The sequence below is a fragment of the Sebastes umbrosus genome, chromosome 14 (genome assembly GCF_015220745.1).
Source record: "Sebastes umbrosus isolate fSebUmb1 chromosome 14, fSebUmb1.pri, whole genome shotgun sequence".
Classification (NCBI taxonomy): Eukaryota; Metazoa; Chordata; class Actinopteri; order Perciformes; family Sebastidae; genus Sebastes; species Sebastes umbrosus.
The window spans coordinates 20660557-20675510 of record NC_051282.1 but is presented as its reverse complement, the minus strand read 5'-3'; the positions used below and the strand labels follow the sequence as shown (position 1 = coordinate 20675510).

The following is a 14954-nucleotide window of genomic DNA, read 5'->3' as shown; positions in this document are numbered from 1 at the left end:
CGGTACGGTAATTTAATTTGTGTCTGATACAGTCATTTCCCTCACAGTAGCAGACTTATCATGCTTTGTTTAATGGGCCTGCTGCTGGATTTTTTAAATGACATGAATTAAGAGAATCTTCATTTTATCATCTCATCAAAAACTATTTTTGCAGGCAAACAAAATAAAAAAAGGATTTACGCATCCAGTTGTGATCAATATGCTCTGCAGTGTAGAAGATGTGGAGGATGGACTCTGCTCATCCCTTAATGCAGCGTACCTGCTCGTTGTGCTTGTGTGAGTTTGGAGTAGACGACGTCAGCCGACTCGATCAGCGTTCTGCTGGTTTGGATCATCTAGAAGACAAAGAAGACATGTAGTTAATTTACATCACATCATAGCAAGGTCATACCTGAAAACCCTTGAGCACAGGCCCAGCCTGGCATCGTACTGTAAATAAGAAGCAAAGAGAAATACCAAGAGGGAAAGACTTCCTATAAATTACTGAGACTTGTCTATATGGACACCTTGTTATGCAACAGATTTGATCCCCTCAACAGCAAGTATTTGGGCAATTAGCTGCCATGTTTACAGGCTACTGTACACTAACAATTCAGCTTTAACCCAATTAACGCAACGTAGCTGTCATGTAAATGTCTTTATTTGATTACTTTAATTGGGGTAAGATTGTAATCAGAGGAAGCAGATTCTTTCCAATTTAATTGGGCGTGGAAACAACATGGTTCAGATTTATTTCGCCTTGTGTGCAAGTACAACAGAAAGTTAGATAAAGTTCATGTGAAAAGTAAAATTAGAAGCAGTCTGTTTAGTATTACAGCTAGAGCTGTCAAAGTTAACACGAAAAGAGTATTAAATACTCAACAATTTCCCTTTAAGGAACATTTTTAACAGCTAAAAGATGTGTGATTAATTTGCGATTAGTCACGATTAACTATGGACAATCATGCGATTAATCTCGATTAAATATTTTAATCGATTGACAGCCCTATTCACAGCCTTGTTTAACTCTATAGGCTTGCAAAAAGAAAAGTAGGTCTTAAAGAGACAGTTCCCCCCAAAATAAAAAAATACATATTTTTCCACTTACTGTACCTGTAGTGGTATTTATCAATCTGGATTGTTTTGGTGTGAGTTGCCGAATATTCAAGATATCAGCGATAGAGATGTTTGCTTTCTCTCGAATATAATGGAACTAGATGGCACCCGACTTGTGATGCTCAAAGAGCCCAAAAAATACATTTGAAAAACTCGACAGCATTTTGGTGAGAACTGTCCCTTTCAGATTTACTTTCCAAACAACCAAAAACACATCGCAGAGAATGTATGCATGTAAAGTAACTTATTATTCATTAGAGCTGCTATGAATAATCGATTAATCCATCAAAAGAAAAGTACATTGATAGCTACTCAGATTCAAATTCCTTATCTGTCAACATACTTGGCACATATAGTTGATTCTGACTCTGAATATCTGTATTGAAATCACACATGTATTGGTACCACTGAAAGCAAGAGTGGCAGAGATGTAACTTCCTATTTTCACCTCTACTTATGCATCTTACCAACAACAACAACACTAAACATCGTCCCAGAGGCCGAGGAGGAGCAGCTGGATTGGCCCAGCAGCACCGAGGAGGAAGCTAATGAAGTTTCACACTCCTTGTTAACAGGGAGACAGGAAGTGGACTCGACTCATACTGTGTGTGTGCATGCCTTTTCTTGTTTGACTATCCTTTTGAGAACTGGTTTGAGTGCAAACAGTTTTGTAAAGTGAGATCATTTTGGACAATCCCTTCTTTAAAGCTCGGGTTGGGAATCTTCTAAATACATATATTTTTGTTATTTTTGTTGAAATTCTCTTTACATCCTGACATCCTGTTTTTCGGCTGGATCATTTTTAAAATCTAGCTAACTCTTGCTAGTTTCTCAAGATTACCAACCAGCTAACTAGCTTTAAGGGGATGGTTTAAGATAAGAATCTTTGATGGCTAATACATTAAGTATTCGATGAACCCACATTTCCAATCATTTCTTCACCAACCCAAAATGGATGCGAGTTGTATGCGTAGGTGAGAGTTGTAACAATAGTGAAAGTAAGACAGAGAGCCAATCTTTCCAACAGCGGCAAGGAAGAGTCTTGAATGCAACGTGTCTTGAAGCTGCACTGCATTGTGGTCTTGAAAGTAGCACCTCTGCCTCTACGGTAGTGGATTTCTTCCTGTGTGACCTGTGTTGGTGCACAAAACTCTGAATCTCAATAAACTGTCGTTAGCTTTTGAGTGAAACAATTTGTTTTTCCTCTGCCATTTTAGCTGCATGTAAATATATCAACACAATGTTACCCACATTGTCATTTGGCCAATTATCCATGAAAAATAATAATAAAAAAGCACACCATCAGTACGTACACAAATGAATGAATGAACTAATGAATGTATACAATGGCTGCTTTGTGTTCGAGAACCTTGGGTACTTTTTTTCTAAATGGTTCGGAGATGAATGGAAAGAATTGCGTCTGTGTGCATATAAATAAACGTACAGATATGGGTGTATATGAGCTGTAAACAGAGTTCCAGTGTGCTGACGCTTTGTTCAGCTCAGGGTCACAACGCTGGCTGGCTGCAGCCCACATGGGGGTGACCGAGGACATGCAGCGCACACTGATATCTTACAGTAAATGGCCATGAAGTCACATGCATTTACACACATGCCCACACACACGTACAGTACACACATTGGGTCCTCTGTTCTTGAGCGGGGAGTGTGCCAACAGGCCAATATCTGGGAGGTTAACACAGCTGACCAGGCCCAAGTCTCAGGACAAGACCATAGGTTAATGTATGTACATCATTTCATTAACTCAACTTTGAAAACTGTGAACCACGAAAACAGTTCATCAAACAGGAATATTTGTATGATCTGGGCATTTAACAGGTCAGGAAAAGTGATGGGACCTGTCATTATAGACCCCTTTTCTGTTAGCAAACATGATGACGTGTTTCTGTGGGTGGAGCGTAGGTGAAGGCAGAATAATTCTCTGGACACGTTAGTTAACGCTGGCCAGCAAGTTTTGTTGGCTTGTCTTTTTAACACTGGCTGTAGATTTTTGAATATGTACAGCCACTCATTCTCATGGACCGTGAGTGTCAGAAAGAGTCATACAATATCGGCGAAGCGTTTCAGAGATGGAGAGAACATGTTGCTAATAGTTTAGTTACTGTTAACTGCAGACAAAGGCTCATGGCTGCGGCTACGGTTAGTAGAAGGCTAAACTATTAGCAACGTTTTTTCTCAATCTCTGAAATGCTTCACCGATATTGTAGCTCGCTAGAGCCTTGAATCAGTTTGTTATCTCAAATGTATGCAATATCAATTCTGGCACAACAATACAGCAAGATGATATTTTCGATGTGTAACTTTAGCCTACTACTCTGAGGTGATTTTTGTTTGCCTCCAGCTAAAACTGTGACATAATCATGGCGTCGGCTGTAAAAGGGTCTACAGGGTGATGACAAACATTTTTGGAGTTAAAGGCCTGATAATGGATGTTCTAATCTCTAAAATATTCTTTTATTCTGGGTCTGCTTTTCAGCCTGTCCCCAGAAAGTTTTTTTTGTGGACTGGAGCGTGAGAGTTGCTCTGACAGTGCCAAACCCCCCGCCTGGCGCGAGGCCTCATAAAAGCCCAAGCAGATTCTATTTGGAGCCGCTCGCTGCGTCGCTCCTGATGTCAGAGCACTCCTGTAGGTGTCAGCAGCAAGGAGCGCCGACGACCTGAGCAGCGTGGCGGAGTGGACGCAAACAACCTTGTTCCTCGCTCGTGACCCACTTCGCCAGCTCCCACCAAGCCCTCGCAGGAGGGGAGAGGAAGCAGCGGGTGAGAACTAATTACAGACAGAGTCCTCCAACCCTCCCTTTGGGCCATGCCAATGTCAAGTGGTGGAAAATGCAGTGTTCTTGTAAGAGAGGAGGCAGGATGGAGAGGGACTTGTGAAATTATACAACGAGTAGCTGCAGCTTGACAATCTGAGTGGTCAAATAGGTGGTTTTAGCAAACTGGTTATAAGCAAACTAGCATTAAGGCAGGAAGCAAGCTAACACTATTCTTTGTTTATTTTTTTTGTAAACGCAGCACCTATAAAGATCTGCACAGAGCAGGAAGTGCCTCTGTTATCATACTAAAATGCCTGAGTGCTCTGACATTTCATCTTTACCTGAAGTAGATATTTAGTGGGATGTTACACACTTTAATAAGAATGTTATTGTCTCACATGATCACTGTATAAGATGCATATACAGTACATTTGCGCTTCAATATTGATTTTCTAAAAGGATTTCTGACAACAACACATTTGTTCAAAAGACAGCTGATATGTGTAAAAGCATATTCGTGCAGGTTATTTACCATGTCATAGGCGTTGAGCACTTTGCGCAGCAGCTCAGGCACAGGACCCTGAGCCTCCATGGTGGGGTAAGTCTCGCTCAGGTCCACTGTTACCCTCAGTGACCGCTCGCTGTTCATCAGCCAGGTAGACACCGTCAGGATGCACTGCTTCATGTTGGCCGCCGGTGTCAGGCCACAGAGCTCCTTGAAGGACACCAGGGCATTCTGGGGGGAAAAAAACATCCACAATGAAGGAAAAAATTGGGGTATGAACACATAAAGAAAGGCACAAATAAAAATAAACAACTCTGTATGCCTCATTTGTGTCGATTTTGTTTTTGTTTAATGGATGTTCACTCATTTTAAGTTGCTCTGGGAAGTAGCATGAATTAAAAGTAGGGGACGGCCGGTACAAAAGTAATGCGGGGATTTTCTCAGAGCCCATACGAGTCTGATACTCTTTACTACGTCAGCATGTACAGCACGCAACACATACCAGAACTGCAATGTCGCAATGCAGTGTCGTACTGTTGTAGTGTTTTACATGAAAAGACGTTTTGAATCACGGAAAGTAAATTCAATCAAGCGGTCATTTTGTTTTGTCTTTGAGAGTTTTTGTTTGTCCGTTCTGAGCTACTGTTGAAACATGGCGAACTCCGTGGAGAGGACCCGCTCCATATGTAGGTATAAACGGCTCATTCTAAGCTAATGATTCTTATTTTCAGGTGATTATACACTAAAGAAAGCATACTTATTAACATTATATTCAAATTCTGCCAATAGATCCCCCTAATAGTTACACACTGGTCTTTTAAAATGACGATTATCTGAAAAGTGTTACTTTCTTACCGGCTCTCCCGGGTGTTAAACATACCTGTATAATTAAATAAATAAAAACACACAAAGATTCTGCATGTCCTCGTGCTCTGAACCTCTTAACTGTCACTACTTAAGTAACCGGAGCAACCAAGGCAAGGCAAATTCCTGTAGAGTTATTGTGCTTGGCAAATGAAGTGCTTGTGGTCCTAATGGAATGGCAAATATTGCTACCACTTCTTGCATATGACCTTGAGTGAGGAGATTTAACGAGAGGGATTGCGATACTCCCCTCAGACCAGAAATGAGATAAGATAGCAGCGAGTGTTTGTCTTGGTGACAGTAAAACTATCGGGTTCCCATAACGTCAGTCTGCACATTCAACAGCCCAGAGGCTCCGGAGCCAAACTCTGACCGCAGCCTAATGGTGCTAAGTACAATCAGTCACTTGTTCCTCCCTTTCTCCTTCTCTTTTCTCACCCTTTTCTAAACTTATCTTTGTATTTACATTTCTTCTCACTGCAAATATCTATCTTAAAACTACAAAAAATTAAGTAATTCCTTATGTTCCTGTTTCTACACGGACCACTGACCATTCCAGCTCTCTGCTGCTAGACAAATAAAGACATCCATCTCAACATGTGCTGTTTATTTAATCTATAGCAAATCTTATTTTTCATCAGGGGCAGCTGTAGCTCAGTTAGAGCAGGTCTGCCATCAATCACAAAGTTAGTGGTTCGAACCTTGTGCTCCTCCCCTCCACATGTGTCCTTGAGCAAGACACTCAACCCCGAATTGCTCCCAATGTACGTGTCAAAAGCATCCAGCAAATGAATGTAATGTGTCGTCAAAGAAAGTGATAAAATCTGAAAGCACTGTGAGCTGATTTCACTTGCTTTCAGTCAAACCTGTCAGAAAAATTTGTTTCTTACACCTTCAGTGTCCAAACTAAAATCTAACTTGTCATGTTCTAAGATAAGATTTGGAACCAAAAAAGAACATCTTTTTTAATTTACTGTTGGTTAACAGTGTGTTTTCATTTCTTCTAACTGCACAACTCTCACAACAGAGCAGATGCAATGTTTTTGAGCAGCCAGTCGGCTTTCTAGTCCACCAACGTTTCTGCACGTCTGGTTTCAGGGGCTTTGCAGCCCCAGCAACTAGGCAACTGCCTCTCACAGCGTTTCATTCTTCTGCCAGCATGGGAATTCAAGCACCCAAACCAGGCCCACTGTTTTTCACACGGCACCACGTCAGTTAGCTTGGTTAAAAGACAGCCAAATAGGGGAGCGTGACAGAGTGAGGTGAGAGAAGAGAAAGGAACAGTGAAACGGAAGGAGTGCAAAAGAGCAGTCTAGGCCGAGGCATAAAGAACTGCAAAGAGAGAGGGTGATGAAAACTGAAGAACTTGTTCTTTCATGTGAGACGTGTTATGCTGCCGTCTTGGCCAAGAATCCCTCGAAAGACAGATTCAGAATCTCACTGGGAAATATTTCTGGTAAAATCAACAACAAGACTCAAAACAGAGTATATGTTACACAAATAGTCAGTGGTCTTGTCTATAATGTTAAATCCAGCAGTAAATGTCCACCAGGACATTAGGAGCAAAGAACGTATATTTCCAAGAAGTGAAAGTCAATTGTTTGTTCCATTGCAACATCAGCGCCCAGCAGTAAAGTTACGCTTCCGCCATTTTGGACTGAAAGCGACTACCAGACGCCTGTGAACGTCCGCCTACAAAGTGCCTTACAAAAGTAAAACAAAATAATATCTATTCCATCATATTCTACCGAAATGGCCTGTGTTGAACATTAAATAAATATAAATATAATAAGCATTTTCCGAAATCGTGGCAGCTGCTATTGTAAAAAAAAGTTTTGTCTCTTTGCTTCAATACTCTGCTAGGGGACGAACTAGATCGTCTAGTTTGACAGCTGGGTAAAAATTTCAGTCACTCTATGACAGACTTTTGCGTTTGCAGGGCTGGCCCTCTGCGGTCCAGCTAAAAAATGATGAGAAGCATTAGAAACACAAGGCAGGTAAGAGAGCGTGAGAGAGAATAGGAATGTCAGCGTTGGTACTTGAGAATCCGTCCACACACTCTGCAGTGTGGGAACCGGCCGTCTCCCTGGGCTAGACCTCCAGGCCTGCAGAAAAAACCCACCCCACCTCCCCCCACCCCAGAGGACGTGCTGTCACTGCGGGGCCCGACCTTCCCGTAGACGGAGAGGGTAGCCAGGGGACGCAGTCGGCATCTGTATGCTGAGCCTCGGCCACAGTTAACACCTCTCGGGGCGTTGCAGCACGGCCACGAGAAGAAACACAATGGTGGAAGCGGGACAGCGCCGGGGCTCTGGATTAAAACCTGGTGCGTGTGTGAGAACTATGAGTGTGTGACTGCATGTGTTTATGTCTCAGTGTGGTCTGAGCCGAAGCTATTAGCATTCATCATGCTTTGTATAATTCCACGGGACCACATGCGTGAATGTTTATTGATAATTGTTTTGCAGTAAAAGCCATACCGTCTCTACGCCATGGCGTTAAAAAACACCAATGGGAGGCTTGTGTTTTTAATTACTACCCTCCCCCACTTTACCCCCTAACATTCCCCAAATGAGAGCTACGTGTCTGGTTACAACACTGCTTTTGTTTCTGTTTGCTCCTCTCTCTCTCTCTCTCTCTCTCTCTCTCTGCTTCAATCTGTGCATCTCGCTTTTCTGTTCTCTCTGGCCCACAGTACTGAGTGCTGGTGAATGTGTAGCACACACTGTTCAGCAAATAAAAAGAAACTCCAGGCTGGCAGCTCTCCTCCACCTCCATCAACACTTAGGGTTCATGGGCAGCAGCACTCCGGAAAGGACTTCATTCAAGTCTCCCACAGAAATAATTGATTTGCTGCCTAGATCCACATATAAAACATGGCAACCCATCATATCTGCCCACTGGTCAACGTTCATAGAGCTCCTCAGTCTTTTTAATAGCCAAACACACTTTCTGTTATTATTCAAAGCAGGCCACCTGGACGCTTTGCTGTTTGAGGGTAAAAGGAGCCTTAAAAGAGCTTAGTGAGGTGACATAACACTTTTGACTGAGACATCTATAGTGTGTGTGTGTGTGTGTGTGTGCTGCTTCATGGTCAAGGTTGTATGCCATGATATCTGGGATTTTTGTGAGTACAAAAGGTATTTCTTTCTCGCGTTAACATCTAATCTTGGCTTAAAGTCAGGCGTGGCGAAGCTTCCAGCTTGCCTGGTTGTTGCCTTGTGGGTTGTTGGCCACAGGCCCCACGTCTGCTCTCCAGCTCCCTCCAGATTAAAGGCACCAGGCGCCACACAGCTGGTCTCTAGAGAGCTTTCATAAAGGCCTTATTCTTCATTTGTCCTCTTTAAAGCCTTCCTCTCAACCTCACCTCTTTCATTTATTCTATCAACTTTTATCTCTTCATTTCAAAAAGAAAAATTTACATTTCAAACCTGAGGTCATTGTGGTTTGGGGAGCGGCGGTGGTGCCAGTGTTGTTTGATCACATTAAAAGACACCAATTCACATCCAGTCGCATACTGCTATTTTTTATATAAGCCTATAGATCAGTTTCCGAAGCCATTAATTATGAGAGACGATTCAAAAGAACAGATGTGACACATGACATGCCTGTCATTATTTCATATGTAGCATAAATTAATTGATTTAAGTTTTACAACAGTAAGCACATGTTTGATAAGTCTGTGTCAGATTTACAGGGCTGACTTCAGTGAGCCATATTTCACGTCTTATTTGTGAAATGTTCCCATGCTGACTCACAGCCGAGCATAGCTTAGGACCTAATCATGTTGAGGTATCCGTTTGTCACAAATTTTGATTATTCAAACAAGCAACACTTTGATTGGGCCAAATATTATAATCTTTTGCCTCGTGAGAAACACTTTCTGATCAGGATTGTTCATTATTTGTTTGTAATCACACTTTTATTTCCACTGATTTTCCTGAAATGATCTTCCTACTGGGGGGCCGTACACATGCAAGTCGTGACGCTTTCATTTTTTTATCCAAGGTACTTACTTGGGATGTTGTGCTCCTGTCGCACCTGCCGTTACTAAGCAATCAAAACCTGCGTGCTGCCAAGTTGATGATGATGAAGTTGCAGTAATTTAGCAGGAAGCCTCACTTACTAAACTAAACTCAGTCAAAACAAAGAAATGGATTTCCAGCAACGTCAATCCCTCACAGTAGCTTTACTGCTTGATTTATCTGTATCAGTTTAGCAGACCTTTCAACCGGATGTTAACTGGATCATAAAGCTCTGGGTAGACCTGCACTAAAATGATTAATTTATCCTCCATATATTTACCATAGACTGATATTTATGTAAGAAAGAAAATATATCTGCGGGCTGTGATTGGTTGCTCCTCGTCTCATGACATGCAGTGCGTGCTGCAGCGTTCCAGAAGTTGAACGGCAACAGCGTCATGCTCGCTTTTGAACGCGCCTGCTGCGTGTCTACATTGACAACTATGGATTTGATGGCGCAAAAAAACGCGGCATGTGAACGGCCCTTTAGGTTGTAATGTTGCTATCTCTAAAATTACAGGATCAATTTCACCTTCTGAACACAAACCTATTTCTCTCTGTCTTACAGAGGAAAATAATGTCCTCTTTCAGATCATCGCCTATTTCCACAACTGAAAAATGCATGACAGCATGCCACAGGATCTCTAATCGTATCTCTGCTTATTTAGTTTGGTCTGGTCTTTTGTTTGCTGTGCTATTAGACTGAGGTTACTGCTCACTGAAGACAGATGGACAGACCTTGGTATTTATAACCTGGATACACTAAAGGGAGTGTGCTACATTAACTTCTGGAGGAACACACATGAGTCCACCTAATTGTATGTTTTCAACAAACAACATTATATATTTGATTTTTATAAAACTGGGATCCTTCCGGCATTGGCTACTGGCAGAAGACACCAGGTCACAGCAGGAAGTTACACAAGATAATCAGTAATCAGATTTATTAACAACCTACTACCATATATTTAAAGTGAGACAGGTATATTTATGTACATTATTAATATATGATGAAGAGCCAGACAACTTTTTTGCTATTTTTTGCCCCCTTCTTTTTTTCTTTTTTGGAAAATTTACACAGAAATAATCTTGTATCGTTACTTGATTGCCACCTTCACATACATTTTAAGAAGCACAGTAAAAATACATTGCATGTGTTTACTTGTCAGTTTTTACTACTTAACACAATTCTGTTAACACCTTTTTTCCTTGGTTAACAAAGCATTGTTGATGGAGTCGTGTCATCAACAGTTAAAAGGGTGCAGCAAGATTATTTTAATGTTGTTAGCTGTCAGAGAAGACAAGAGCCTGGCACTATAAACAACACACACCGTGGCATTTAAAAGACTCACCGGCTCTCCCTGTGTTGTAATTTGTGGACTGAGCAAATGAGACAAGCTTCGTATCACACCCTTCAGTCATCACAAACAAAATGATACATGCATTGAGAGGCTTCTGCTACTGGTCATCAGCCAAATATACACCATGGTTACTAATCTTCATTTGCTCATCTCGAGGAGTTTTAAAGTAGTGCACTAAGTGCCTAGCAACTTGTCCCTCATTAATGATTACACTATTCATAAACCTCATAATTGTACAGCAATGACACTTTATTACCGTTCTCTTATGCAACATTAATAGAGCACAATTAGCGACAAGCTTTTATCCACAACAGCAAGCGAAATGAGTCCAACCAGGAACTCTTACATCAGTTTGGACCTGCTGAATCAATAAAAAGCTATGCAGTTTCATTTGGTGGAAACTACTTGTCTGTCTTTTCATTTCTTAACTTAAAAAAACAATATTCAGATAACCATTAATGTTAGTGAATCTACTCTAACATAACATATAATGTTCAAAATATCATGTATCGTGCAATTCATGCATGAACATGAATGATTTTGATGATCCCGCTATCTTTATTCTATAGCCCCTTTTTCATACACATGTGCTGGCTTGGCTTAACTCGGCCGCATCAGCCCAGATTGGCAGGGATTTGATGGGGACTTCACAGGAAAAATCCCCCGTTATTTTTGCTGCTTGTACTCTTCCTCCCTGTATTATTAGTAGACTTGTTTTTATTGGAGAATAGCCACTAACAAAGCTAAAGCTGGTAATGGATACGCAAATCAGCATGGCATGGTTTGAATCGGCGCAGCCAAAAGTGCCAATGGAAAAGCCCCATAGCACTGCATTTAACACCAAAACATCTACTGCATGTGCAGAGAGTTGGAAATGTTAGATTTAGACCTGTAAGAGTCTCCAGCAAAGCCTCAGCAGTTGAAGATGTTATCCAGTTAAAAAAAAGTATTGTGACATTTCTTTTGTCATCGTCATGTTTTCTTAAGGACAGATCTGCAATATTGCCATACCTAAGTAGGGCTGCACAATTAATCGAAATATTATCAAAGTCGCAATATGGCCTGCTGCAATTTGTGGTGAAATGTGTCAAAACAGCATTTTAAATTAAATATTGTGGTGCTGTAGAGATGTCCTGGCATACATATCATATTCTACAGACTTAAGAAAAAGGTTTTTTTTGTTTTGTACAGATCCCAGCAACAATCACACCATCATCATTGGTCATTCCCTCTAATATCGCAATCGCAATATCAGTCAAAATAATTGCAATTAGATATCTTTTAAAAAATCGTTCAGCCCTATACCTAAACCCTTTACAGACTGAGTGCCCAATCTACCTGGATCAAGTGCTGAGTGCTAAAAAAAAGTGTCGCTGATTATAGATTGAAGTAACTGGTGGGGAACGAAATCATCAAACTGAAGGCAATTAGTGCAACCAAATGTTGCCATTGTTTACAAAATGAATGTCATTGCTCTATAGAATCAAAATTATTTCGTTGAACTTTGGACTACAAACGCACTAATCAAAGAGTGATCTATGACGTTAATGACTTTTTCTGCAAGATCAATATCATAAACACTCCACCAGAATGTAAAAAGACGTTCAAACAAAACCCCTCCTCTACACAGCCCAATGTGCCACTCGTATTATCGTGATGGTTTTGGGATTATGTTTCATAAATACTTTATGTATGTAGTTTCTTACCTGCACATTTTCTCTGAGGTCTGTGGCCTCCCTGAGGGGCTGGGTGGAAGCTCTGAAGAGCTCGTCCACTACTTTGATCCCTGTGGTCTTGGTGGTTGTGTACTCCCGGGCCTTCCTACCCTTCCTGACAGACAGACCCCTCTTATGTGCCTTTCCTCCACCCCGTCTGTTGGTGATGGCTACATGGACAAACAGGGTGGTGTTGGGTAGGAACTCTCCTGTCAGAGATTGGAGGGGGACATGTCTATAGCCTGGCTGTAGGCACTCAAACGGGATGGTGTACTGGCCAATGAACTCATCTCCAATGTAGTCGTCATCCAGCACCACAAAGCGGAGCACCGCAAGTTCTGGTAAATTGATCTGGAATTCGAAACTCTCATCAAAAATAGGGTTGTCGCCATTCTGGGACACGGTCTTGGTTCTTTGCTCAGCACAGTCAGCTGGGATGCCGTGGATCTCCACATATATGTAGGGCTCCACCACATCACCCTTAGCTGCAGAGCCACGGGGTTTTGGTAGATTCTGCCCACTGATGACCTTGATGTGAAGAAGCTGAGCCGAGACCCCTGGCAGCGAGTCCCGAGCATTGGCACTGAAGTAGGACACCTCCTCCCTCATGATGGCTGGCCGCAAAACATACCCACAGTTGCCATTCTGCCTGAACCAGCCTAGGTTGAGGTCCATCATCAGGCCTGGCGTCTGGTAGTTCATGGCCACAATCTGGCAGCCACACTTCCAGAAATCCTGGGGGTTCATGTTGCTGGCATCAATTCTCATAGGTGTGGGATACACCCGGGAGAGAAAGCGCTTGTTATAACAGACAAACTCCTCTGGGAACTCATTGGCAAACCTGTTTGCATCGACCTCATTGAAGGAGCAAATCTCCCAGTATTTTTGGTCTCTCTTAGAGATCTCAAAGTCCCTAAACTGGACTGACTTGCAAAGAGATACAATATCAGAGAGCTCCCTGCACAGTCTGAGTCTCTTGTAGCCTAAGCCATTTAGATGGTCCTTCTCATTAGCTCCCACTCTTCGAGACATTTCCAGACCCTCCTCCTCATCCGTCACATCACCCTCAGCGTCAGGGCAGTTTGGCGGTAGCCTCTTTCCCTTGATGAGGATTTTACCTTTGATTTTCTCAGGGGAGGGTAGGTAGATTTCTTCCTTGTTGGGGGGTTCAATGTACAGCTTGTCCCCAAGAATCTTCTTCGTATGCTGTGCCATGACCCTCTGCTGGGGAATGCAGCAGTGGGTCACTAAGCAGAGAATCAGGGGATACTCAGAGCTCTCAAAAGCATATTGGTTTATGATGTCCAGGACTTTAGAGAAAGCTAGATGTGAGGCTACAGAACTACCCACATACACCACTGGTTCATTATCAGGGCCATCCCATACAATGACCTCAATGCTGCGGCAGCCCATTCTTAGAGCTCGGATGTAGCTGCTGATGTCTGACGAACCCCAGCAGTGGTCTTCCAGAAGTGAGGCATTATGTGACGAGTTGATGTAGTAGTGGGAAAGAGGCTGGGTCATGTCCTGGCACACACGTTTGTGCTGGGGGTCAAAGATGTGGCATTCGGAGGAGAGGAGGTAGTGTGTAAAACCATCAATGGTGAGGTAAGCCCTCTCCCTACCTTCGGCGGATGGCTCAAATTTCTGAACGATATCCCTGCACATGTCCTCCGTTACACCTTCCACTCCCTGCTCCACATCCACAAACAGCATCAGATCTTTACTGTCCAGATACTCCTTGTTACTGGAGAACTGCACCAGTAGGAAGAAGATCTCTGGTCGCGTGCAGAGCTCACAGTAGGCCTCCACAAAGGTGTCCATGTTAATTGCCTCTCCATATTGGTCTTTAGCTTTCTGAAGTTCCTTGAACTTCAGCTCTATCCTTGACTCTTTCATTCCAGGGTTGAGCCCCTTGATTATCTGGGTGGCTCTGAACAGGTCTATGTGTCCATCCTTTTCCATATCTGCTAACTCAAACACTGAGCCAATCCAAGACGTTCGTAGACTCGGTTGGCTGGGTTCCATCATGTCCACGGTGTGACGGCCATAAGACACCAGATACCTCAGGCCCATCACCCAGGTGCTGACAACATCTGCTGTACTAGCTACCAAATCTAAGGATTCATAGTTATCCCCATAGATGATTGAGAAGGCGCATTCATCGGGGAACTGATCTGAGAGACCATTGCTGCGCAGAACTGGAGTTTTCTTTCCCAAACGGACCTCCTTAATGCCTTTGATCTCCAGTTTTGCCTTCTCTGAATCTTTCTTGGATGGTTCCCAACGGAGCCAGTGCATGTCTGGATCCAGCAGGAAGTAACGGTTGTACATGCGCGAGTTGGAGCGCACCTTCTTCATCTCACAACCCTCCATCATGAAGGCCATGCAGGCAGCTGTGCTGTTGATCTTGCGGTCATTTGGCATTGAACTGAAGGACACCGTTTTCTTCCTCGCCTGCCTCTGTTTGGAGCAATCCTGGAAACAGAACGGGGTTGGGGAGGATTGGGGTAGAGAAGGATTTCTTGGTTACACTTTGTATCTGAATTCAGTAAACAACAGTGAACACTGCAGTGAGATTATACTGTATAGAAGAGGAGGAAAAGACAAAA

General features: G+C 42.7%; 1 protein-coding gene across 2 annotated transcripts in view; it reads right to left on the bottom strand.

The window, feature by feature from the left end:
- Positions 1-14954, bottom strand: part of si:ch211-210g13.5 (inactive phospholipase C-like protein 2) — a 78058-nt gene that overhangs the window by 17385 nt on the left and 45719 nt on the right. For both annotated transcript variants that reach the window (XM_037791517.1, XM_037791518.1), the window contains 3 exons: positions 12334-14820; positions 4405-4608; positions 260-335 (listed from right to left, as the gene is read on the bottom strand). In XM_037791517.1, the coding sequence (XP_037647445.1) occupies positions 260-335; positions 4405-4608; positions 12334-14820 (2767 nt within the window). The remainder of the gene's footprint in view (positions 1-259; positions 336-4404; positions 4609-12333; positions 14821-14954) is intronic.